General features: G+C 46.5%; 1 protein-coding gene across 8 annotated transcripts in view; it reads right to left on the bottom strand.

Annotated features, from left to right (window-relative positions):
• PATJ (PATJ crumbs cell polarity complex component) overlaps positions 1–24,399 on the bottom strand; it is a 1,530,963-nt gene that overhangs the window by 735,703 nt on the left and 770,861 nt on the right. For all 8 annotated transcript variants that reach the window (XM_078669616.1, XM_078669595.1, XM_078669605.1 and 5 more), the window contains one exon: positions 21,629–21,706. In XM_078669616.1, coding sequence (XP_078525742.1) covers positions 21,629–21,706 — 78 coding nt within the window. The remainder of the gene's footprint in view (positions 1–21,628; positions 21,707–24,399) is intronic.

The following is a 24,399-nucleotide window of genomic DNA, read 5'->3' on the forward strand; positions in this document are numbered from 1 at the left end:
CAAAAACAAGAACGAAGACCTCAAAGCCAGATCGAGGCGGAACAATCTGCGCATTATTGGCGTTCCTGAATCCACCGCAATGTCCTGAGTCGAGGACTACGTCGAGGAGATGCTGAAAGCTATCTTTGGGGACTCCCTCTCGGTATTTTGCATCGTTGAGAGAGTGCACAGGGCGCTTGGCCCGAGACCCCCTCCTGGAGCTCCGGCCAGGCCTAAAATCGCTTGCCTGCTTAACTACCGTGACAGGGACACTGTGCTGTGCAAAGCCAGAGACCTCCAAGGTAGAGTTCCAAGGCAATGCCATCTCATTCTACCCGGAATTCACTATGGCAGTCCAAGCGGCAAGAAGAGAATTTGTATCAATCAAACGAATGCTTCATAAACAGGACATTAAGTACTCTCTTCTTTATCCTGCAAGATTCCACATTTTCCATGCTGGGAAGATCTCCTATTTACACAACAAAAGGGGGGGGAACCAGGGCGGACAATATTTAAAGGGGTCCAGTGTACGTGTCCGAAAGATTAGCCACAATGTAAAGTACAAAGTTCCCCAGATTGGGTAGAGAGGAGGTAGAGTATGTCGATATGTAGTGTGTACAGAGAGAAAGAGAAAAGCCAAAGAAGGGGGAAATTCCCTTGTTGGGACTAAAACCCTCACACACCTAGCAAGCTAGATGTCATGCTTCATCATATGGGTTTGCTCCTCGCTGAACTGGCGCTGCAATGTTCAGCGGGCACCCTCAAGGGGGCTCTTTAACGGAGATCTTTAATCCCTGCCATATGGTGCATGCGGGTGTGTGGGGAAGAAAAGGGTGTAGTCGTAGGAGGTGAGGTGAAGATAAAAAAGGTGGGTCAGTCCACAAAGGAATTTATTGGAGTGGCTGGCGCCCTTGGTAAAAAGGTGGGAGGGGAGATAGTTGCTACTGGTTTATGTTGGGCAAGATATCTACAACCCCCTGGTGTGGTCAACATGTTTCATGCCTACGCGGCATTTCATCAGGACCCAGAGTGGGACGTACTACACAGTGAAAATAATAATATAAGTGTAAAAGTTAAAAACCGTAATCATACAACCTTATGCCAAAAGGTCATAAAGGCGCAGGCAAGGAAATCCTGCTCGGTATGAGTGACCTAAAGGAATAAAACATAACAGAACACCGTGACAGTTAACTGTTTGTCTAGCAAACTCACACGACACACATAGAAATGACATACTCGTATTTACAAGGAAAAAGGGGTAAATCCATTGGTTTAGAACAATGGTTGCAATGACATCAAGCTGCGTCTGCTTAGTGGGGCGCACAGTCATATGTCATGCACACAAAAGGAAGATACAGATAGAGTGGATATGGAACGCTAGAATTCATAGACAAGGGGGGCACATTATGAGAGATCTTACCCTAAGGGAGATCGAGAGATGCCCCGCAGTCTGCTCCAGTGGGACCTGCACGTAAAGGTCAGGAACCTAAGGGGGGAGCAAGACAGTGTTGATGACAACCCGTCATCTGTATTACCCCATAATGAAAATAGCATCATGGGTGTTGAGGCTCGCCAGGAGGCAGGGCTAATGCGGAGGACATGCACCCGAACGGCCGTTAGTTTAACTCCTGGAGCCTAAACCGACCAGTAGAGCCGGCCAGATACCCCGGCGGTCAAGAGTGGGGCGCGGACCACGAGGCAGCGAGAGGCGACCCCGCACACCCAACGGGCGCTAGAGGTCAGGAATCACTGGAACGATGGGCCACACCGACATCGCGGCCACCGGAGACTAAGCCGTGCTCGTTTGGAGGCTGAAGGCGTAAGCAAAACATGGGCGTGTAGGTTACACTCCCAAAGCATGCGCGATACCACCCACGGTCAACAAAGGGGGGCAGAGCGCCCTGAAACAGTCAATCGAGCCACTTACCCGGAAAGCGTGCGGTCGGAGCCGCTAACACCTACCCCCACCGTCTGGTCAGGACAGAGCAGCTGGTAACCGCACTGGGCTCAAGAGCGGTATTAGTAGCCCGAGTCTCGCCGAGTCCGCGTGGGGGCGGGGCCTCAGCGGTACTACGCGCACGCGTCACAGAGTCAGACTACCCGATCACTGGAGCGGGGCGGGAGGGAGGATAGTGGCGCCGGTTGGCGGCCATATTGGTGGTGAAATAGGTGCCTGAAGTGTCCAGTTGAACCTATTTGGAATCGTAAGGGTAAAAGAATGTCATATTCGACCAGGACATGGCGTCGAATACCGAGAGGGAGTATCCAACAGATGGATGTGATGTATTACCGTGAGATATATGGCCACAATGTCTCCCGCAGGGTACAGGAGCGTAAAGCGCAATTTAGGTGTGAGATTAAAATTAAATAATTTGCGCGATAATCACAAGGTGAATGCAGTCAGATACTAGACTGCGCAGTGGGAAATAGACACTACTGCGTAGAGGCCATGTTTAAGGGGTCAGAAGAGAAACACATTTAAGGTCCGTCCAATCAAGGTACTTGGTTAGTACGCCAGTGGTACAGTTAGGAAAACCCATGTACGATGGTAGAAATGGGTGGTAAAGGTTACGAAATGGGTAGGGGACATTTAATCAAGTCCAGAGAGTTGAGTATGACATCATGTGTGTTGTATGATGGTCAGGACGTCAGTAGGTGGTGTGGTGGGCACGGTAGGGGTGTCTCAAGCTAGACATATCCCAAGGTGTTAACGTGACACTAGCGACCATGGCACACAATCATTCAGACCAACAGTATCAAGGCGTAGGCGATGTACCCATCTTTGTTCAATTCTGAACAGGGCTTGTTGTGAAATGTGGGGATGGGATTCCAAGACTACCCATTTTATGTTATCTGCCTGATGACCATGTTGGGTGTAGTGCTCATAGAGCCTTGTGTGGGTTTTCAGACATCTAATATTGCTCTTGTGTTCCATGATACGGAGTTTGACCGGTCTCATGGTCATCCCCAGATAATGTTTATTGCAGGGGCAAGTGATGAGATAGATGCACTTGGTGCTGTTGCAATTCGTATGTTTACGCAATTGCCACTTGAAAGTCTCTGAGAGTGTGATCTCCTTGATGGTGCAAGTGATCACATCATCCGTCTCTCTCGGACTAGACTCCAAAAGTGCCTCTCGGTGGTTGTTACCAGCTCGTTTGCGAGAATCCCGCACCATATCAGACACGGTCATTCCCTTCCTAGACTTACACATCAGTCTTGGACCAGATGGGCTGAAGACTACTTTATACCGTAAGGAGACGGACAGGAACAGCCTCCTTCTCTATGGGAGTCATCACCCACGGGCCCTAAGGGATAATTTACCTTTCGGGCAATTCCTGCGAGTCCGCAGGAATTGCACTGATAAGGCTGACTTCAATCATGAAGCTGCTACCCTGCAACACAAATTACAGGATAGGGGGTACCCGACACGGCTGCTGCGGGATTCTCGCAAACGAGCTGGTAACAACCACCGAGAGGCACTTTTGGAGTCTAGTCCGAGAGAGACGGATGATGTGATCACTTGCGTGACTTGTTTCACTAAACATTCAAGCCACATCAAGAAAATCATTAACAGAAATTGGCACATTCTGAACTCAAGCGATCTTGACATTCCACCGCCTCGCTTTGCCTTCAAACGCACGGCTAATCTGAAAGACTCTCTAATACATACACGCCCTAAGAAACAAAACAGTACAAATCAAACCACACTATGGGGCCATCCGCCAGTGACAGGACACTTCCCATGTGGTGGGTGCGTTGTTTGCTCCCAAACAAGCACCATCAAGGAGATCACACTCTCAGAGACTTTCAAGTGGCAATTGCGTAAACATACGAATTGCAACAGCACCAAGTGCATCTATCTCATCACTTGCCCCTGCAATAAACATTATCTGGGGATGACCATGAGACCGGTCAAACTCCGTATCATGGAACACAAGAGCAATATTAGATGTCTGAAAACCCACACAAGGCTCTATGAGCACTACACCCAACATGGTCATCAGGCAGATAACATAAAATGGGTAGTCTTGGAATCCCATCCCCACATTTCACAACAAGCCCTGTTCAGAATTGAACAAAGATGGGTACATCGCCTACGCCTTGATACTGTTGGTCTGAATGATTGTGTGCCATGGTCGCTAGTGTCACGTTAACACCTTGGGATATGTCTAGCTTGAGACACCCCTACCGTGCCCACCACACCACCTACTGACGTCCTGACCATCATACAACACACATGATGTCATACTCAACTCTCTGGACTTGATTAAATGTCCCCTACCCATTTCGTAACCTTTACCACCCATTTCTACCATCGTACATGGGTTTTCCTAACTGTACCACTGGCGTACTAACCAAGTACCTTGATTGGACGGACCTTAAATGTGTTTCTCTTCTGACCCCTTAAACATGGCCTCTACGCAGTAGTGTCTATTTCCCACTGCGCAGTCTAGTATCTGACTGCATTCACCTTGTGATTATCGCGCAAATTATTTAATTTTAATCTCACACCTAAATTGCGCTTTACGCTCCTGTACCCTGCGGGAGACATTGTGGCCATATATCTCACGGTAATACATCACATCCATCTGTTGGATACTCCCTCTCGGTATTCGACGCCATGTCCTGGTCGAATATGACATTCTTTTACCCTTACGATTCCAAATAGGTTCAACTGGACACTTCAGGCACCTATTTCACCACCAATATGGCCGCCAACCGGCGCCACTATCCTCCCTCCCGCCCCGCTCCAGTGATCGGGTAGTCTGACTCTGTGACGCGTGCGCGTAGTACCGCTGAGGCCCCGCCCCCACGCGGACTCGGCGAGACTCGGGCTACTAATACCGCTCTTGAGCCCAGTGCGGTTACCAGCTGCTCTGTCCTGACCAGACGGTGGGGGTAGGTGTTAGCGGCTCCGACCGCACGCTTTCCGGGTAAGTGGCTCGATTGACTGTTTCAGGGCGCTCTGCCCCCCTTTGTTGACCGTGGGTGGTATCGCGCATGCTTTGGGAGTGTAACCTACACGCCCATGTTTTGCTTACGCCTTCAGCCTCCAAACGAGCACGGCTTAGTCTCCGGTGGCCGCGATGTCGGTGTGGCCCATCGTTCCAGTGATTCCTGACCTCTAGCGCCCGTTGGGTGTGCGGGGTCGCCTCTCGCTGCCTCGTGGTCCGCGCCCCACTCTTGACCGCCGGGGTATCTGGCCGGCTCTACTGGTCGGTTTAGGCTCCAGGAGTTAAACTAACGGCCGTTCGGGTGCATGTCCTCCGCATTAGCCCTGCCTCCTGGCGAGCCTCAACACCCATGATGCTATTTTCATTATGGGGTAATACAGATGACGGGTTGTCATCAACACTGTCTTGCTCCCCCCTTAGGTTCCTGACCTTTACGTGCAGGTCCCACTGGAGCAGACTGCGGGGCATCTCTCGATCTCCCTTAGGGTAAGATCTCTCATAATGTGCCCCCCTTGTCTATGAATTCTAGCGTTCCATATCCACTCTATCTGTATCTTCCTTTTGTGTGCATGACATATGACTGTGCGCCCCACTAAGCAGACGCAGCTTGATGTCATTGCAACCATTGTTCTAAACCAATGGATTTACCCCTTTTTCCTTGTAAATACGAGTATGTCATTTCTATGTGTGTCGTGTGAGTTTGCTAGACAAACAGTTAACTGTCACGGTGTTCTGTTATGTTTTATTCCTTTAGGTCACTCATACCGAGCAGGATTTCCTTGCCTGCGCCTTTATGACCTTTTGGCATAAGGTTGTATGATTACGGTTTTTAACTTTTACACTTATATTATTATTTTCACTGTGTAGTACGTCCCACTCTGGGTCCTGATGAAATGCCGCGTAGGCATGAAACATGTTGACCACACCAGGGGGTTGTAGATATCTTGCCCAACATAAACCAGTAGCAACTATCTCCCCTCCCACCTTTTTACCAAGGGCGCCAGCCACTCCAATAAATTCCTTTGTGGACTGACCCACCTTTTTTATCTTCACCTCACCTCCTACGACTACACCCTTTTCTTCCCCACACACCCGCATGCACCATATGGCAGGGATTAAAGATCTCCGTTAAAGAGCCCCCTTGAGGGTGCCCGCTGAACATTGCAGCGCCAGTTCAGCGAGGAGCAAACCCATATGATGAAGCATGACATCTAGCTTGCTAGGTGTGTGAGGGTTTTAGTCCCAACAAGGGAATTTCCCCCTTCTTTGGCTTTTCTCTTTCTCTCTGTACACACTACATATCGACATACTCTACCTCCTCTCTACCCAATCTGGGGAACTTTGTACTTTACATTGTGGCTAAGATCTCCTATTTCACAGATCCTAAATCAGCGGCCTTTGCTCGGCCCCCGCCATGATGGTGGAGCCACTAGGGAGGACCGCCTCAGTGACAATAACTGATGTTTGACCATGGCCGATCAGTGATTGGGTCTCTCTTGCCCATCTTCAAAATCGCTGGATCCATCTGGTTAAACCTTTCTGCATCAAATTACAATATTTACCTTTGCTATGTCTGCTGTGAGGGAAGCTGTGGTCCTCACATTTCCTTTCTTCGACGGCCACCCGGTGCTCACTGCTGGGAAGAGCCGGGCATCTAGCTTTTTCCCCACAGGGATGTTTCACACACGATTGTTAATTACTGGCCTTGTTAGGTCTTGTTGGGGGAGGGATGCTGATCAGCCAGGTTGGGGGGCTGGAGGGGGTGGTTGTATTTGGGATATGTTGGTTGTTGCTGTGGTTCTTTCTCTTCTTTTTTCTCTCCTCTCTCTCTCCCCGCTGGCCTCCCTGCATGATGTGCTACAGAGCGGTATGCCTGCTATGTGAATGCAAGATTTTTGTGGCTGACATGGGGCGATTGCGGTGAATAGGAACACGTTGAAGGCTATCACTTGGAATGTCTGGGGCCTCAAATACAGTAGGAAAGCGAGGCTGGTGGCAGCTTATCTTAATCAGCAGGGAGCAGACATTTGCTTCTTGCAAGAATTACATTTAACTGATAACAATTGTGTGCTAATCAGGGAGGGGTGGATAGGAGAGAGACATATAGGAACCTATTCGAACTTCGAACATAACGAACATAACGAACATAACGTAGGACCCCGCTGGGGTCCTACGTTATGTTGGCGGGCATCCTGGGTGAGAACCCGATCAGATTGCTTTTGGTATATGGGCCCAAAACGGACTACCCAGTCTTCTTTGTAGAGGTTTGGCGGCTGGCGGACACACTGGGACCGGACGCGATCCTGTGAGGTGGGGATTTCAACGTAATCCTAGACCCGGATAGGGATCGATCTGGTAGTGAGCGGCGACCCAATCCCAGGGCGGCAGCAAATTATTATGGAGGACTTTGGGTTGACGCGTAGCGCTATAGACATGCTCACATGAGGGAAATACACATGTGTCTCCTCGGCTGTAACCATGTGGTACAGAATTGACTACTGGCTGATCTCAAAAGATATCCTGGTGGGGAACTCTGAATCTATCCACCTGACAAGATTGTTATCCGATCACTCTCCCCTATTACTTAGGTTTGCGTTGCCCGGGGTCCCTAGCAGGACACTTAATTGGTGATTCCCCACGGGGGGTCTTCACGACTAGGTGTTTTGCGAGGCAATTCATACTGCGATAACAGAATACTTTACGCAGAATGAAGGTACAGTTCAGTCCCCTTCCATACTCTGGGAGGCATTCAAACAGTTATCTGAGGGGAGTGCATTGCGAAACAAGCGGGGACTTTACGGTTACTACGGGCCGAACTCTGCCGCCTTGAGGGAGAAATACGCAAGTTAGAAAATAAATTCTTTGTTGATACTAAAAATGAGACGCTTGGCATGATTAAGGACGAGATCGCTCAGTTTGAGGAGGTGGCCACTAGGGACACCTGCTACGTGGGAAAAGAAACGCGAGCTCGGCGGTACGGTGAAGGTGATCAGCCGGGCAAAACGCTCACTGACCTTCTTAAGAAGCTTTGGGCCAGCAACTATATTAGTGAACTGTATAAAATGGATGGCGAAATGGCGGTAGGTCAGACTGTAGTTTAGGCAGAGATGTTATCTTTCTACTTCTCCTTATATGCAGCCCCCCCCAAAACACCATTCATTCCGACCTGACTACCTTTTTTGATTCTATCCAGCTGCTCTGGCTGGACGGTGGCCACGGCAGCTATCTGGAAGAACCTTTCTCTGTGGAGGACGTGATTGGGGTAATATGTCCTCTGCCAGGGGACAAGACCAGAGGACTGGACGGCCTTGCGGCCGCCATTTTCAAAAGTTCGCTCCATTGCTTGCACCACATCTTATTAACATGTATGATGAGTCCCTTAAATGAAGGACCCTCCCTCCCACAGTTAGGGAGGCACTAATCGTCACAACTCTTAAACCGGACAAGGACCCTCTTACATGCAACTCCTACAAACCACTGTCAATTATTAACATGGATAATAAAATTATTGCGAAGCTCATTGCAACGCACTTGCTCCCTCTCCGTCCCTTAGTGCTACGACCCGACCTGTACGGCTTCGTCCTGGAACAGCCTCGTCACATAGCTTGTGCACCTTTTTCGCAACTATGCAGGAAATTGACCCCACGATCCCTGCGACGGTGGTATTTATGGACGTCAACAGGGCCTTCGAAACCCTGGAATGGCTGTATATGTTCACCCTATTAACCCGGCTAGGAATCAGCCCTAATTTTTTTTAAACCGGTCGCCCTTCTAAACTCGTCCCGACCGTGTGCCTCTGTCTCAGCGGCATTGTATTGCCTTCCTTCCCTGTGTCTCGGGCACCCATCAGGGGTGCCTGCTGTCTCCTCTCCTCTTTGCTCCTGCCATGGAGCCACTAGCTGCCCAGCTGAGGCAGCACCATGCACATCGTGGCCTGCTTTGCTAATAAAGTGACTTTACATGTCAAGCACCCAGCTGTAAACTTAGATCCCCTGATTAGGCAAGTTACACGATTCGGTGGCCTCTCCAGGGTAACCATCAACTGGGGGAAAATCAATCTTCTTCCCAATAACGACAGCCACGGAAAGGTTTCAGTCGGAATACTCCCTGGGATAGGCCCAGTGCAGTACCACGGGATCTGGCTAACTCAGAAAATCGATAAACTGTGGCAGTGCTACAATGGGAGACTAAGGACTGGCTTGAGAGCCAGGTGGGACTATGGATCTCACTTCTGCTGTCCCTTGCTGGGTGTTTGGCTGTTGCTAAAATGATCGTCCTTCCTAAGTTCTTATACATATTTACAAATCTTTCGCTATCTCTCTCCTCTGCCTTCAAGCGTTGACTACTCTCCAACATGATAACGCTTGCCTGGGCTGGCAAACAACTCAAAGTCTCATGGGAGACCCTTACACTGCCCTTTGAACAAGGAGGACTGGGAGCCCCTGATTTGGAGCTCTATTACAACTGGTTATCATTGGATTCTCCCCAGTCAAATCATGGGGCACACGGTTCCAGAGCACGACCAAGTGCCCTCTACACCGCTGCACATGATGCTGTATAAATTGCGACCTTGGTCGCGCGCTGTGTAGACATTGTTGGTTGTACGATCTCGGCTTGGAGAGAACTGCACCGCAGGGCACATCTGGTGGAGATGTACGCTCTCTCAGTGCCCCTGCCGCGCCATCTGGATTTACTGTTCCTTGAGGACTCTGAAGCTTGCAGGAGACTGGACAAGCTCTGCATCCGCACAATGGGGGACGTGTATCCCGGCTGGACTTTTATTGCACTTGAGGACGCTCCTGTGGCAGAGAGCAGTGGACTGCTTGACAGAATGACATACTTTCAGATCTGCGCAGCGCTGAGGGCAAGATACCCAACATTCCCGACTGCACCTCTGATGTTTCAAGTCCTTGAGGATTTCCTAAACAACCCATCGCCCCGTAAATTAATTACCCGAAGGTACACTGGCATGCAGCGCGAGGTGTCAATATTTGGACCTGATGCTCTCAATGGTTGGGAAGAGAGGCTGCCTCCATTGAGGATGCGCAATGGACCTACTGCTACGCGCAGGCTAGAGACTTGTGCCCTAATTATAGATTGCGACGAATCCAATTCAAGTTCCTCCACCGAATTTACAAAACCCACGCATTGTTACAGAGAGCTGGTTTGAGTGAAGATGCTAGGTGTGTGCGTTGCCGAATGCGGATTTCTTGCATCTATCCTGGTCCTGTCCAGAGACTGCATGCTTTTGGACGTGTATCTTTGATGTGATGGATGAATCGCTCGAGTATGAGGTGGAGTGCTCCCCTCTGACAGCACTCGCCTCAGTGGAAAGAGTGTGTTCCCTGAAAGACTTTGTTGGGCTCATCTTATTCTCCTTTGCCCTTATATCTTGAAGCTCTTCTCAGTCTTGTGCCCCTCTACGTTTCAGGTCTTTGAATTTTTTCAACAAAAGTCACAGGAAAGACACCCCATACACACTCGGTGGAGGTCGGAAGCAGCATTCTTTTCGTAATAAGAAGGGCATTTGAAAAAAAGAAAGGCATTCTGTCAGGAAACGCTTGTCAGATAGTAAAGACCTTTAGTTAAAGCAGAAAAAATACATTTTGTGAGCATTTTCTCTAAACAAGTAGGGATGGAAAACTTAATGTGTTCCAAGATAATTTTCATATTAGCAAGAAAGAAGAACTGACTCTGGGAGGTAACTGCCACTAGTCCAAGGAATCGTGGCTAGTGCAAGCTCTTACACTCTCACAGGGACAAAATAGGAATCTTAAATCACTCTTAATGTAAGCCTATTGGGTTTCACTTAAACTCACTATTTAACTATTTAACATGTGCGTTAGGTGTTACTACGTAGCTTTGAAAAAGTATTTGGGGAATATTCTCTAAAATGTGGAAAATGTTGCCTGTGTTAGGCTTCTTCACGGTGGTACATAACATATGGAAATGCTGGACTTTTCACTTGATCGATAGATACATAGAGAAGCACAAATTGGTATGAAGTGTCTGGGGTCCACGCACGCAGAGGGAAATGATTCCAACAGTTTAGCCATCAATGAAGAGCCTACAATGCAGATTGATGATGCTTTGACAAAAAGGGTTCCTAGATCCCAAATGCAACTGAAACAGCATTAGATTAGGTAACCAGTGCCTGAAGTGTCTTTCTGATGAGCATCCCTTCTTTTCTTCCCATAGTGTCTTTTATCTGGTGCCACCGACCTCCAAAAAACAGAAGTGCTCAAGCTTAAACTTGCCAAATTTCTCCATAGTTTTACCACGTTGGGCCTCGGCAGAAAAGCCGAGGTGTTTGACAACGGTGTTGGATCTCAAATATGAAAATATGTAAGTATTCAGCTAGCGCACTTTTCTTAACTAAATGACTAATTTTCAGAATTTATACAATGCGAACTCTGTGTCGAGGGACGTTGAATTGCTAAAGAGAGATGCAGACAAATACAATACGGAGATAGTCATAAACTACCACAGGTATAGTTACATGAATATTGAATAAATCAAGCACTGATCTTAATATTCATATCAGGGATACATGTGACAAAGGTCTGCAATGCAGACAGAGAAAGAGGAGCTGCTGGGGTGAGGAAGACACAGTGAGAGGAGAAGAGAAGTGGAATTAGGATTGTATAAAAGTGAACAGTTCAAAAGGGCTTAAAACAGGTAACTGGATAAGATTGCATGATAGTGCCTTGTATTAGGGAACATATTGCCAAGCCTCTATCTGGACACGGAACCCAAGAATACTCTAGTTCGGCATTACAGGACCAGACCTTCATTGGCTTGCCCCTCGAATCGCTCTGGCAGCTAGGGAAAACCAGGAAACAGGTGAATCCATAGAAAAGCATTGCTGGAGGTTTATTTGGCATCCTTTATTCAGGACACAATCATATTCCATACGGCACCCCTCCCAATGGGGTTTGAGTAACAGTGCATCCACAGGATGCAGGATGACAGTGCATGCTTGAAAAAAGTTTTATGGAAGACAATAGGACAGCAGAGATATAAGGTTTGAGTCAGCAGATTAATTTCACTGGAGCCAAAGTCCAGCAAGGGAGCTTGCATTCTACCCTTATTAAAGTGAGGCACTTGCCTAGAAAAAGTTGCCATACGAGCGAGCCCATGACAGGTATACCCGGGGTATGCAGTGGTGGGGCCCACGAGTTCTTGTGGACATCCTGTCTGGTGCAACACTTCCATGCGTACACAATCATTGGACTTTTCGGGGGGCACCTGGTGAGGACAGTGCTCACATGAGAATGGTAAGCTACGCGTCATTAGCTGTGAGATCTCAGAAGTAACATGATAAGCGAGTTGCCTATCCCCGATTGGCACTCTGATATCATTCCGTCTATGGGTCTGCCTATCCTTTTAGGATGCACATCCATGTGGAAGAGGAAACCTTCCAGGTGAAAGTATAGGCTTCAAGTAGTGCAATCTGAAATACTGAACCACTGTACAGCAGAGAACTATAATTGGACCACACAACTAAACTTTCAAGTACGCAAAGGCATTTGGCAGATTACAAACATCAGTACTGCTACTGTTTGGCCATTGGACCTAATCTGATCAAAGTACACCCCAGAGGAACACAGTGCAGGGACATTATTGCACGACAATTGGAAGAGCCACGATCTTTAGTTTTGTCACAAGGTACTCAGAAGACAGGGAAGAAAGAAAAAGGGATCTAGGCATTTCCTCAAATACAAAGGTCTACAGCACTTGAAGAGGACCCAGGTACCAATTCACACATTTTGGTGACTCCTAATAAACTACCTTCCCCTCTGACAAAACATTATTTGCTGAAATGTGCTGGGAGCCTCAAAATGTACCTAGTACTGACCATGGACAATATGGAAAAGAGACTAAATCAAGTGTTCAATGACACTGAGACAGAAGTTCAAGCAATACCGCAGACAATCTCACATAAACAACACAGAAATCAACGTTTCAATAGGGTGTACAGTGGAGACAACTAGATCATAACAGACTAAGTCAAAAAGTCCAGTTTCTTGAAAACAAACGAGAAGATCTAAAAAACTGCTCTTGGAAGGAGAATATCAGTTTCCTGCATTTCATGATCATACAAACTGTTTGGAGTGGTGTTAAAAGAGAAGGTTGGGTATTCAATATTCTAAGGCAAAAACTGCATATCACAGTCACACAGATGTTTCCAGGATCTTACCAAGGGTTGCGTCACAGATGCACTATTTAAGCAACTAATTCTAAATGGTTCATTGTACTTCTTCAGATGTTAAATGGTTGAATGATTCAAACAGGAGGATCCTGCTGCATCCCTGGGGTTTGGTCTGCAAGGTGAATTTTAAAGCACCAACAATGGACGATCAAACTAACAAAAAGCGGCCACATGCTTCGCCGTTCTTAGAATGATCAGGACGATCTTAAGGCTTATCCCGGAATACCTAAAAAGAATTATGATTCAATCCTTGGTGGTGCTCCACCTCGATTATGGCAATTCCCTCTATTTGGGCTCACCAAAATATGTCACAAATAGACTGCAGGTCGCACAAAATGCGACAGCCAGGCTACTGCTCAAAATCCCAAGACATGAATAAGTAAAAGCGTACTTGAAACGGCTCTACTGGATGCCCATTGATGCCAAGATTAACTTTAAATCACTCTGCCTGACTCAAAAAGCAATGAATGGTAGGGGCCATCGGAAAATCAGAGACCTCATCTCCCCATATATTCTGACAAGATGTCTTAGGTCTGCACAAGACCGTCTTACGAGAACCTCAAGAACTAAAAGATCAAGATGGGGAGGCAGATCTTTGTCACACCTGTTACGGAAGTTGTGGAACTCTATACCCCAGGAGCTGAGACTGCCCGGGAAGCAATGGCTTCAGGAAGAAGCTTCCGGCATGGCTGTTTCCACTGCAACCCCCAATTGTCCACCCTCTCTTACAGCACTTTCACCCAGCGCTGGGAAGCCCTTGGGCAGCCATGCACATTACAAAAAACAAAACAAGCATAAACTTCCAAGAATCACATATCCTTAGCAAGGATAAAATTAGCATCAGGTCAAGGAGAACAAGTTACTTACCTTTGGTAATGCTCTTTCTGGTAAATTCTCTAGCTGACCATAGATTATTCACATTAAAATACCTATACAGGTGCCAGATTGGATGCAGACAATTTTGTGTGCCGTTAAATTGTGTGGTACGGCTCTGCTGTGTTCCTGTGACATCCCAGGAGGGATGGAACGGAGCCACATATAAGCGTCACCACTGTGTGCTGGCATAAGTTTCATGTCTTTTCCTCTGCCGTGCCCACAGATGTGGAGTGTGAATAATTGTTTGTAACAATGTACTGTGCTAAGATTTTTTTTAGATGTTAAATAGAGGCCACTTCAAAAAATGGGAAGGTGGGAGGCAGTGAAGAATCTGCGGTTAGATAGTGTATTCACCAGAAAGGGTGTTACCAAAGGTAAGTAACTTGTTTTTCTGATTTATCCCCTATGTGGAGGGTCTGTGGAGTGGGTTAAGACCAGAAGTCTTGCAGAACTAAGCAAGTGAAGTGTCCTTTCTGCCAGACATGGCTGTAAAGGCAGTACTGCTACACAAACATATGCACCGATGCATGTAAGTTCCTGTCAAATATAAAGAATAGGAACTACTGTGGTGGAATAGACCCTGAGGCCTTCCAGAGGCGATTCTTGGCCAGGACGTAGTAGATCTTAATACAGAGGACTATTCACCTAGACCAAGTCCTCTTCTGCACAGACTTCTCTTACATTGCTCCAAAGAACCCCACAAAAGGCCACTCATGATCCTGAGGAAGATGTGTGTAAAAACATAAAGCTTTTCTGAGTTCCAAACAATGGAGCCTCTCTTCCTTTTTCAAGATGTGAGGGTGAACAAAGTACCCTGGAAGAGTGATTGATTGCCCAACGTGGAAGTAAGTGTGGAGTCAGAACTCTTTGTTAAAAAGGCCACTCAATGCCTCAGCACAAATTTGTCCCGAAAACGTGGTGTAGGGTGATGGCACCAACAGTGCCTACAGTTAACTCACACGTCGAGCTGACATAATCATAATGACAAAGTCAGTTTTCAAAGCGAGGCGACAAAGCAGTAAGCTATACATGGGGTCAGAGGACATACACATGAAGAATGTAAGGATTAAATTAGGGTCCTATTGTGGCATCACAAACGGACATGGGTAGGAACGTGTGCAAAACCTTTAATAAACCTCATCTCAACATGTGATTTGAACAAAGAAAGTTGGTTCAGCAAACTTATACAGGTTGAAGGCACTGAGAAATAATCTTTTGCGGTGCCAAATACAAGGTCTTGCTAGCTTAAAGACAAACAAAGAAAAGGACATTAGCAGCTTTTGCTTGTAAGGGGTCAATGCCCTTGTCACCACATCAGGTTACAAACTCATCCCAACTGTTAAAATAAATGGATTTTGTGAAGGGGCATCTAATGAACATTGAGATCCACCCCTTCAGTTAGCAAATCGAATGCAGAAATAGCAGCCACTCAATTTCCATGCACGCAGGTGTAGATTACATAGACTTGAGTGGAAAACCGTACAATGTTGCTGCAACAGGACGTTCTACATCCTACCCCAAATACAAAAGGGTACCCTCCCCCCACTAGACAGACCCATAGTATCAGAGACTCACAGTTCTGTGATTATTTTTTACAACCCTTAGCAACCAAGACTCTCCTTTTTGGATGTATTGAATTTGATGGATACAATCAGTGTCGATGTATCTATTGAGCTACTGGTCATTTGAGAGGTGGAAGCCCTATACACCAACATTCCCCAAAAGGCGACTCTAGAGGTGATTGAACAAAGTCTATTATTAGAGGAATGGACTTCCCTTACGCTTATCAGATTTATCATCGAATGTGCCACTTTAACACTAAGAGAAAACTTTTTCAAAAACCAGGTACAACTTTACTGCCAAAAACAGGGCACTTCGATGGGCGATACCTTTGCCCCAAGCCTAGCATGCTTGAACATGCAAACTTTGAAAAAAATACACAATCCTATTAGAGGATAATCCATTTCACGCCAACATCATTATCTGGCGGCGCTACATAGATGATATCCTCATCCTGTGCCAAGGCACTAAGGAGACATGTCATAGATTCTGTGATTGATTGAACTTATTAAACCCATATTTAAGTTCACAAATAACATTTCAGGTACACAACTACCATTCCTAGACCTACTATTATCCTTAAGGGATGGCAGACTGCACACTAGGACATACATAAAACCGACAGACTTTAACAGTCTATTGTGGTGCGACAGCCACCACCCTAGACACCTTAGGGCTAATTTGTCGCTCAGACAGTTTTTGTGATTACGCCGCAATTGTAGCTCTATTAATGACTACACAGAACAGTCAGCGACTCTGACTACCAATCTGATAAACCGGAGATACCCTGCTCAAGTGGTACAGTCCACTTGCAAGAGGGATAGAAATGACAACTGAGAAGGCCTACTAGAGACCCACACTCGTCCAGGGAACAATATTTTTGACATGTGTCACCTATTTCACCTCTAACTCCAATAACATTCGACGATTCATGAAAAAGCATTGGTGCATACTACATAGTGGCACCTTATCACTGGCAGTACCATGCTTTGCTTTTAAGTGCACTCCCAATATAAAAGATACTATAGTGCACACTAGGCACCATATCCACAACACAACACCCCAAACATCCTCTCTGGGGCCTTTCCCCAGTCAGAGGACATTTCCCCTGTGGTTCATGCAGTGTCTGCCACATGGCAAAACCTTCAAAAGAAATTTATCTGAGCACCACAAGCACATGGAATCAAACATCCCACACAAACTGCAACATGCAGAAATGCAGCTCTATGATTACCTGCCCATACCAGAAATACTACATAGGTGTGACTACCAGGGCAGTCAAACCGTGTGGTGTGGTGTGGCTCACTGGTTAGAGGCGGCAGACCCGGGAGCAGAGGATGGCCCGGGACCAGGGTTCAATTACCGACGCGGCAGGGTCTTGGACCAGGGTCAACGGACTCGATAATTCTCGCCTCGGTGCCTACTCTAACTAGGGATCACACTCGGCAACTCTGGGCATTAGCTTGCCTCATCTCCACAACAGCCCCCCACATACGCCGGGGATGCCTGGTTTCACCTTGGAGATACCCAGTAGGGACCATCTCACAGGGAAAGCCAGGACGGGTTCCCCAGCGGTCTACAGCGCAGAGATACTCCTTCGGGAGTCGATTCTAGCGCTTTAGAACCCCTCAATCAATCAATCAATCAAACCGAGGATAACTGAAAACCGAAGTAATGTCAGATGGAAGAAGGCCATAACTTAGATGAGCACTCACTACAAGGAGAAAGGCCATTCCCCGGACAAGCTATATTGGACTTCCTAGAGGCTCATGCACACATTCATTAAGACATACGGTTCCGTAAGGAATAACAATGGATTTTTTTGCCTTTCCACTAACTTGATAGGCCTTAACGACGAAATACCTTAGAGCGAGGTAAAACTGTGACATTGCCCAGTCCCTTGGGGACCAGGACCCCCTCCTTTGCACCACAGCAATCTATTTGTTATCGTCATGAAGCGCCGCCCTTCACTTTGGGTTGTGGGTATTCACCCACCCCACTGACATCTTAGGCCTCTTTTTTTCTCCCACAGCAAGGAGTATCATACAGCTTTGGCTCCAGCTTCAAGACGGCGCCCACAGCCTTTGATCCTTTCCTTCAACCCTCCCATTAACATTTCCCATGAGGTTCTGCACCCAAAACTGGGATGTGGACAATTACTGAATTCAACGATACCACCCAGTCTGTTATATTGATGCTCTGGCCCACTATGTTCTTTATTCCTAAATTCTAATTAATATTTTAACTACCAATGCAAACCCCATCCTGGGTCCTCCACCAAGATGGTGCCCGTTACCACATGGTTCGTACGCACATTCCAAAAATCACAGGGAAGTGCCACTTGACCCAGAATCCCTAGAGCCCTTTAGATATACACGCTTGCAGCACGGAGCAACTCCCCCGCTTCGGCATGATCGTGGGGTAGGTCAGCCGCTAATCACATGCATCGACAAAAGTAAGCACCTCCTCCCCCAAAATATTGCCCATGAAGAGTTATTACAGACTTATCTCTCAACATAGTAACGTGTCCCTCCCTTTTAGAGTATTCTACAGATTGCTCCGACACCATTGAGCATCTGTTCAGGACGGGGCGAGGGGCTCCTGTTGTCCGCAATACCTAGGTAAGTCAAATACTTGGTCCTTCGGTCACCACCTCGGGGCCCGGGTTTGGAGGCGGCCGGTACATGGGCTGCAAGACGATGCCACACACATGGGCATTCTATTGGTGGATAAAAATTATCTTTTTGATATCACTGCTATATTGTACATAGTCAACTTCACTAAAGCAGAGTTGCAATGCATGAGGATGAGTGCTGGGTGACCTACATGACCTGTTGACACATGGGTAAAATGCAATTAGGGTTCTCATGAATCAAACAGAGGGATCTCCGTTACAGCCATGATAACAGCCATGCTAATAAACATGCGAGCATAGGAAGAGGTGTGGCGCCGCGGCCAGGGCGACTGACGCTGGAATCTGGGGACCACGGTTCGATCCCCGGCTCCGGCGGCAGGTTAGCCCAGCACCATGTGACTCTGGGCAATAGCTCGCTTAATCTTCCCGACGGCCCCCCAGCGCCTAGAGACCCTTACGGGTGATTGTGCGCTTTACAAATGTGGACTTTAAATGGTGTATACACATTATCGCTTTGATATCACTCCCATATTGAAAATAGTCAACTTCTCTAAAGCAGAGTTGTGTTGCATGATGGTGAGTGCTGGGTGATCTGTATCCCCTGGATGAGGCATGGGTAAAATGCAATAAGAAATTCACTGAATCAAACAGAGGGATCTCGGTTACAGCCATGCAAAAACATATACGAGCATTGTGTATAAATATAATTTGCCAGGTCCACACCCACTAACTTTCAGCACAGTATGATGATGGTTTTTAACATAACTTTTATTACCTTTCTACACAACCTTTCCTCCCCTCTCAATACGTTCTTACCCTGAAGGTACACCACAACTCTTGGTGTGATTTTGTGAGGGTATGGTTGCATTATTCACATTATTGTGAGGGTATGGTGCATTATTCACCCCTCAGTGAGTTGATAAGGGTTTACTGGTCCTGAAGAAATGCCAATATCACTCAGGCTTTAAGAGGCATGAAACAGGTGGTCCCACATCCTTACTTAGCACACGCCAGAAAGGGCCATTATATTCATTTCTTGTGACACTGAAGGATTTAATCATAACACGAGAACCTGTCAATTAAAGTTGGTTTAATAGGGTCTTATAGGTATTTTTAGATTACTCTTTCCCTGCACTCTAATAACCATCCACACTCACCACACCCATATTCATCATCTGTAAAAAGAAAAGAAATCCAGCAAATTGCACCCCCATAGGGCCCGTTGGGTGTTGCAGCGCCGGCCAAACGAGGAACTGCAATGACAGCTTCCGGGGTGTGTGAGGGCCTTTGCTTCTATAAGGAGCACTCCATTCTAGTGTTTACCTGGTTTTTACCTGGTAAGAAACTCCCCACCCCCTTATTTTCTATAGAAACTGCATACCTCTCTCTTCACAGTGAACCTCTTGGGGCATGTATGCTGGACCTTTTTTGCCCCCGGTTCCCCTCTCATTGGGCAAAACGATCTAGCCAGGGTTCTCCCCACATTTGAAAGAAGGTCTGAGACACCTCAGAATGCACACGCCACTTTTGATCTGATAGATGTCTGCTCAGTGGTGGATTCCATTTGGAGTCAGATAGGACAATAGTCTGAATGTCCTCATCCATGGCCAAAAGCATTGGTCTTGGAAATGATTCGAGCAGGACAAGCACAGGCCATACGCCATGGCAGAAGTGGGCACTGGAGTTGGTACTGAACACAATGTAAGTCCAATGGGCACAGACGGTACCAAGAGGGGACCCACTGGAGGAAGTCCGACTAGATGCCCTGCATATCCTTGGGGTCCAAATGAATGCCAGTTAGAACTAGTACAGTACCGAAAACCCGGCGCAAGGCCTCCTTGAAGGTTACTACTTACTGCAACATCACTAATGGACCTGGGAATTCAGGGTGCATCAGGCCCAGACTCAGAATTGGCTCTGATATAGAAATGGAAGCGAGATGTGGAGGCCCGTTGACACCCCCTTAGGAGTTAGAGAGTGGCGGGCAGGGGCCTCTTCCCGCTGATATTTTTTGTGTTTATGCCATGAAGTCTTGTTGTGCTTGGCAATGTAGAGTTTGGCATCACATTCTCATATGGGTTTCGGGTTTGTATGGGCACAGTCATCACAGGGCTTGGAGTCGTAGTCTGACCCCAGGCACCACAAACAGACTTCCCAAGGGTCCGTCACAGACATCAGCTTGCAACAGTTGGTGCACAATTAAAACCCTGTGGTTTTAAAGGGCGGCGTTTGGCTTGCACCCTAGATAAATTTGAGCAAAAGTCAGGTCAAAAGCTTGGGAGATGCTTGGGAGATGCAACGGATTCGCATCCTAAGGCTCAGAAAGGTAGGGACTGACATCAATGCACATGGGTGGTACTTATATGCGGCTCTGCTTGTCACTTTTGGAGAGGAATAATGTCCACACACAATGCCACCAAGCAGTACCTGGGAGAACTGCTTTCAAAGTGTCTTGATCCAGTCTGATTCCTGGGAATTATGCATAAGGAGAGGAATCCGCAGTTAAAAGTATCGATCTGAAAAGGATGGTTTCACAGCTAGATACAACAGCACATCACTCTAGTTCTGAAAGCAAACAAGGACCCACTACAATACAGGAGTTATAGACCAATGTCCCTATTAATTGTAGATATCAAAATAATAACCAAAGTAATAGCAAATAGACTGAGACATGTAACTGGGGACCTAACACATTCACCGCAGGTGGGATTTGTACAAATCCGCTCCTCCACAATCCTCCCGAAGACACTATCACATATATTACGGAAAGTGAGACATGATGAGGATGATTAAATATGGCTTTGTTTTGTTTCATCTGGAAAAAATGAATAATGGAACAAGAATGAAGAAGGAGGCGAGTTCATTTGTCAAAAGTGGCCTAGCACAAAAACATTGAACCTATTTTTTTTCTACAAATACATACTGTAGCAACACATCACAAACTGTGTGAAGAGGAGACGGGTTGAAGGAAGAGGAGGGCGAGTTTTCTGCCCAGAAGAGACACCTACCTTACCGACTACAAGAAAGATGAATGCCTGAACAATGAGCACACGAAAGGGGATTTACTGTATATACCTTGCAGATGATAAAAGTCAAATAAAAAACTGCTGTACTCTACAATTGAAAGAAAAGTCGCAGTCACTCAGCTGGCCTCAATAAATGTAGGGACTTGCAACGCGAGATTTTGTTGGTATCCCGTTTTTAGCAAGCAGAATTATAACGAATCAAGCCACATGTCACCCAATTCATGTTCTTAGATGAGTTACAGATGTTTTATTCCTATTTTGCTCACACACATCACAAGACAACTAATATTATGTGTAAACAAGCAACACATTTTATATTTTCATATACAAGTAAAGCCTGGTAAATAGAAAACATGTATTACGTAAATAGCCAGTTACCTACTTTATCATTCTCGTCTGCACTTCCTGTACTGGGATCCTTATTTGCCTTAGCTGCCTTGTTGTGATTAACAGAAACAAGCTAAAAATAGAAGTAAATAAAGAAAAATGTTTGCTTTACTATCCATTCGTTACCATGGTGACTTTCCATTGTTTTTGTATACTGGCATTTCATTCGCAAAGTAACATTATAGGGACTATTAGTTCTGTCATTCAATATATAACGAGGATCAACTTAAGGTAGCAGTGCAATTTCTATAATGAGATGATATTGACTTTTGTGAAGGTGAACATTAAGATTTAAAGATGACCTGAGGCGTAGATCATTAACAGAGATGAAATTGAAGTCAATATTTACCCACCCTGGACAATAAATCTATACGTTGGTGAAAGCATATGTTTTGTTAAATACAAGTTAATTACCTCAACAGCTTAAAGGTTTGGCAGAAAAATGATATGGGTACGGTTAGGTTTCTCTGATGGTGTTAAAATATATTATGGATGGAGACCCTGCTTTAAATTTGAAATAACTTTTTAGTAAAAACAGTATGTAATATTTTAGTAATGAGTGGGGCTGTCAAAAGTAAATATGTGAGGTATGTGAAGGCTGGTGGAAGAAACTCAATGTTCTTTTAAAGATGCTTAGGTGGCCCTGCGTGCCTAGAAACGACCGCTTCAAAAACATTGACGCTGCTACTATGCATCAGTTGATCTACAGCACGCGTTGTGGTGCTGCCCCGCCCTCTCCTCCAATTGGCGCTCAGTTTACAACGTGCTTGTGGAGGTCACCGAGCTCTCTGATCTCCAGTCATGGGAGGCCTGCTCCCTCGGCGTCTTCAAGGGCAGGGAACAACATAAGGTGCCGTGACGCTTGGCCCTCCTGTTGGCCAAGAGGACTCTAACTTTGAAGTGGAGGGCTGTGCAGGTGCCCCTGCTCACTTCCTGGTATGGGGCGCTGAGGAAATGGGGAGAGGCTGAAGGTGAGGCCCTGCGCTATGAAGAGGTTCGACATCTTGGCAAACAGCCGCTTTCTGTGGTGCGGGACACCCTACTCCAACACTTGCAGCAATTTGCCCTCAATGTTGATCACGATCGGACTGGGATCAAAAAAAGGCCCGGGCACGCTAACAAAAAGTGGTCCACATTTGCGGATTGCCTTTTTGTAAAACACTGCTTCAGGGAAGTTTTATGAAAAGAAGGGGGGAGGTCTCTGACAGAGGCATGTTTTGATGAATTCACTTAGATCAAATAAAAAAGGCACGGATTAGTTAATGCTGGTGAACTTACACCTGAATACAAGTGAGGCCACTTCAGCTCAGGCCCCTTACCCCCGCTCAATCTGCATATACTGGTGGGCCGGCCCAGCGAGACAAAGGAAGTGACACCTCTGCCCCGTTGGTAAAAGGGAGATGATAGAGGCCCATTTGCCTCCAGAAAGGCCACTAAGGCTCCCACTGGGCCGCTGGTGGCATCCAAAGAGCACAGACACAGCCCAAATTAGCCACCCAGCTGCACAAAAAAGTGCTGCACATCTGGAACTCGGATACCGGTCCCTCGGCCATTGCCCGAGTGCCTGCCTTACCAATCCGTCCCCGATGTTGACCTACACCTTCGAACCTCCTAGGACAGTCCACTATGTTCACATATTGCTTCTCGCCAATTCCCACCTTTCCACTTTTCCACACACCTCATCCACCCTCCATCCCCACTCCATTAGGAGAGACAAGCCAAACAAATTTAAGACCACTTGCGCAGGATCAACGGCAAACTAAGGGCCCCTCCTAGCTCACACACTGATCAACCGACCCAGCAGATGCTCTCGAACGGTTATACCGGTCCCCTAGCCCAACCAAAGTCCTTGCTTACATAGTAGGGGAGGCCCTGCCCTTACCCTCTCAGTACTCTTGGCAGTCACACCTCAATCTTGCTCCAGGTTTGAGTCGCTACCCCCTTCCCTGAGTTTTTTTTAGGGGCACCATCTCTGTTTGCCAGACAGTCTAATAGGTAGGCAATACTGCAATGCCCCTTCAACGGTCACCCACTACTGGGAAGCTTTGACAGTTGCCTCGTTTATTTTCCTATTCAGCACCTATGCTTCTACTTAGCATTTTTTGTGAAGAGGCTATATGGTGTCTTGTACCACCATATCGCTGCTGTAACACACTCTTTGTTCTTAACTGTAAATCCCAATAAAAATAGTTAGAAAAAAAAGAGTATAAGTGTCATGGGGATTTGCCAATTTCCACTTGTATTGTTTTGACTATTTAATTAAAAACAATTCAATTAAAAAAGTGCAGTAGTCAGATTCCCTTCTGTATCTGCCATCACTAGACATTTCTAGAATCGGAGTAATTCAATTTCAATTTCATTATGTCTTTATTTCGAAGTAAAATTCATAAAAGACAACATACTATACATAAAAACATTTTAAAAAAGTACAGTGAACATATCCCCAAATACCTAAAAGAAAGTTACAAACATCCGATATATAATTCGTATCATGGCAATTAATTTAAAAAGTGTTCAATTTCTTGGTACGAATCAGCCATGCCCAACCCAGAAATTTAGCCACACAGATCACAGAAATCTCAGATCTAATACTACGAAATTTCTGTAGGGCTTCCAGGTATCCCCTACAATCCAAAATTCTACACAATGGTTTCAGCCATTTCAATCGAGGGGCTCTGTATGCTGGGCAAGCAAAAAACATATGGCCAATGCTTTCTACCTGGTCTGGACACCAAAAACATTTGTTACGTATATTCTTCGCCCACT

The sequence above is a fragment of the Lissotriton helveticus genome, chromosome 1_2 (genome assembly GCF_964261635.1).
Source record: "Lissotriton helveticus chromosome 1_2, aLisHel1.1, whole genome shotgun sequence".
Lineage (NCBI taxonomy): Eukaryota > Metazoa > Chordata > Amphibia > Caudata > Salamandridae > Lissotriton > Lissotriton helveticus.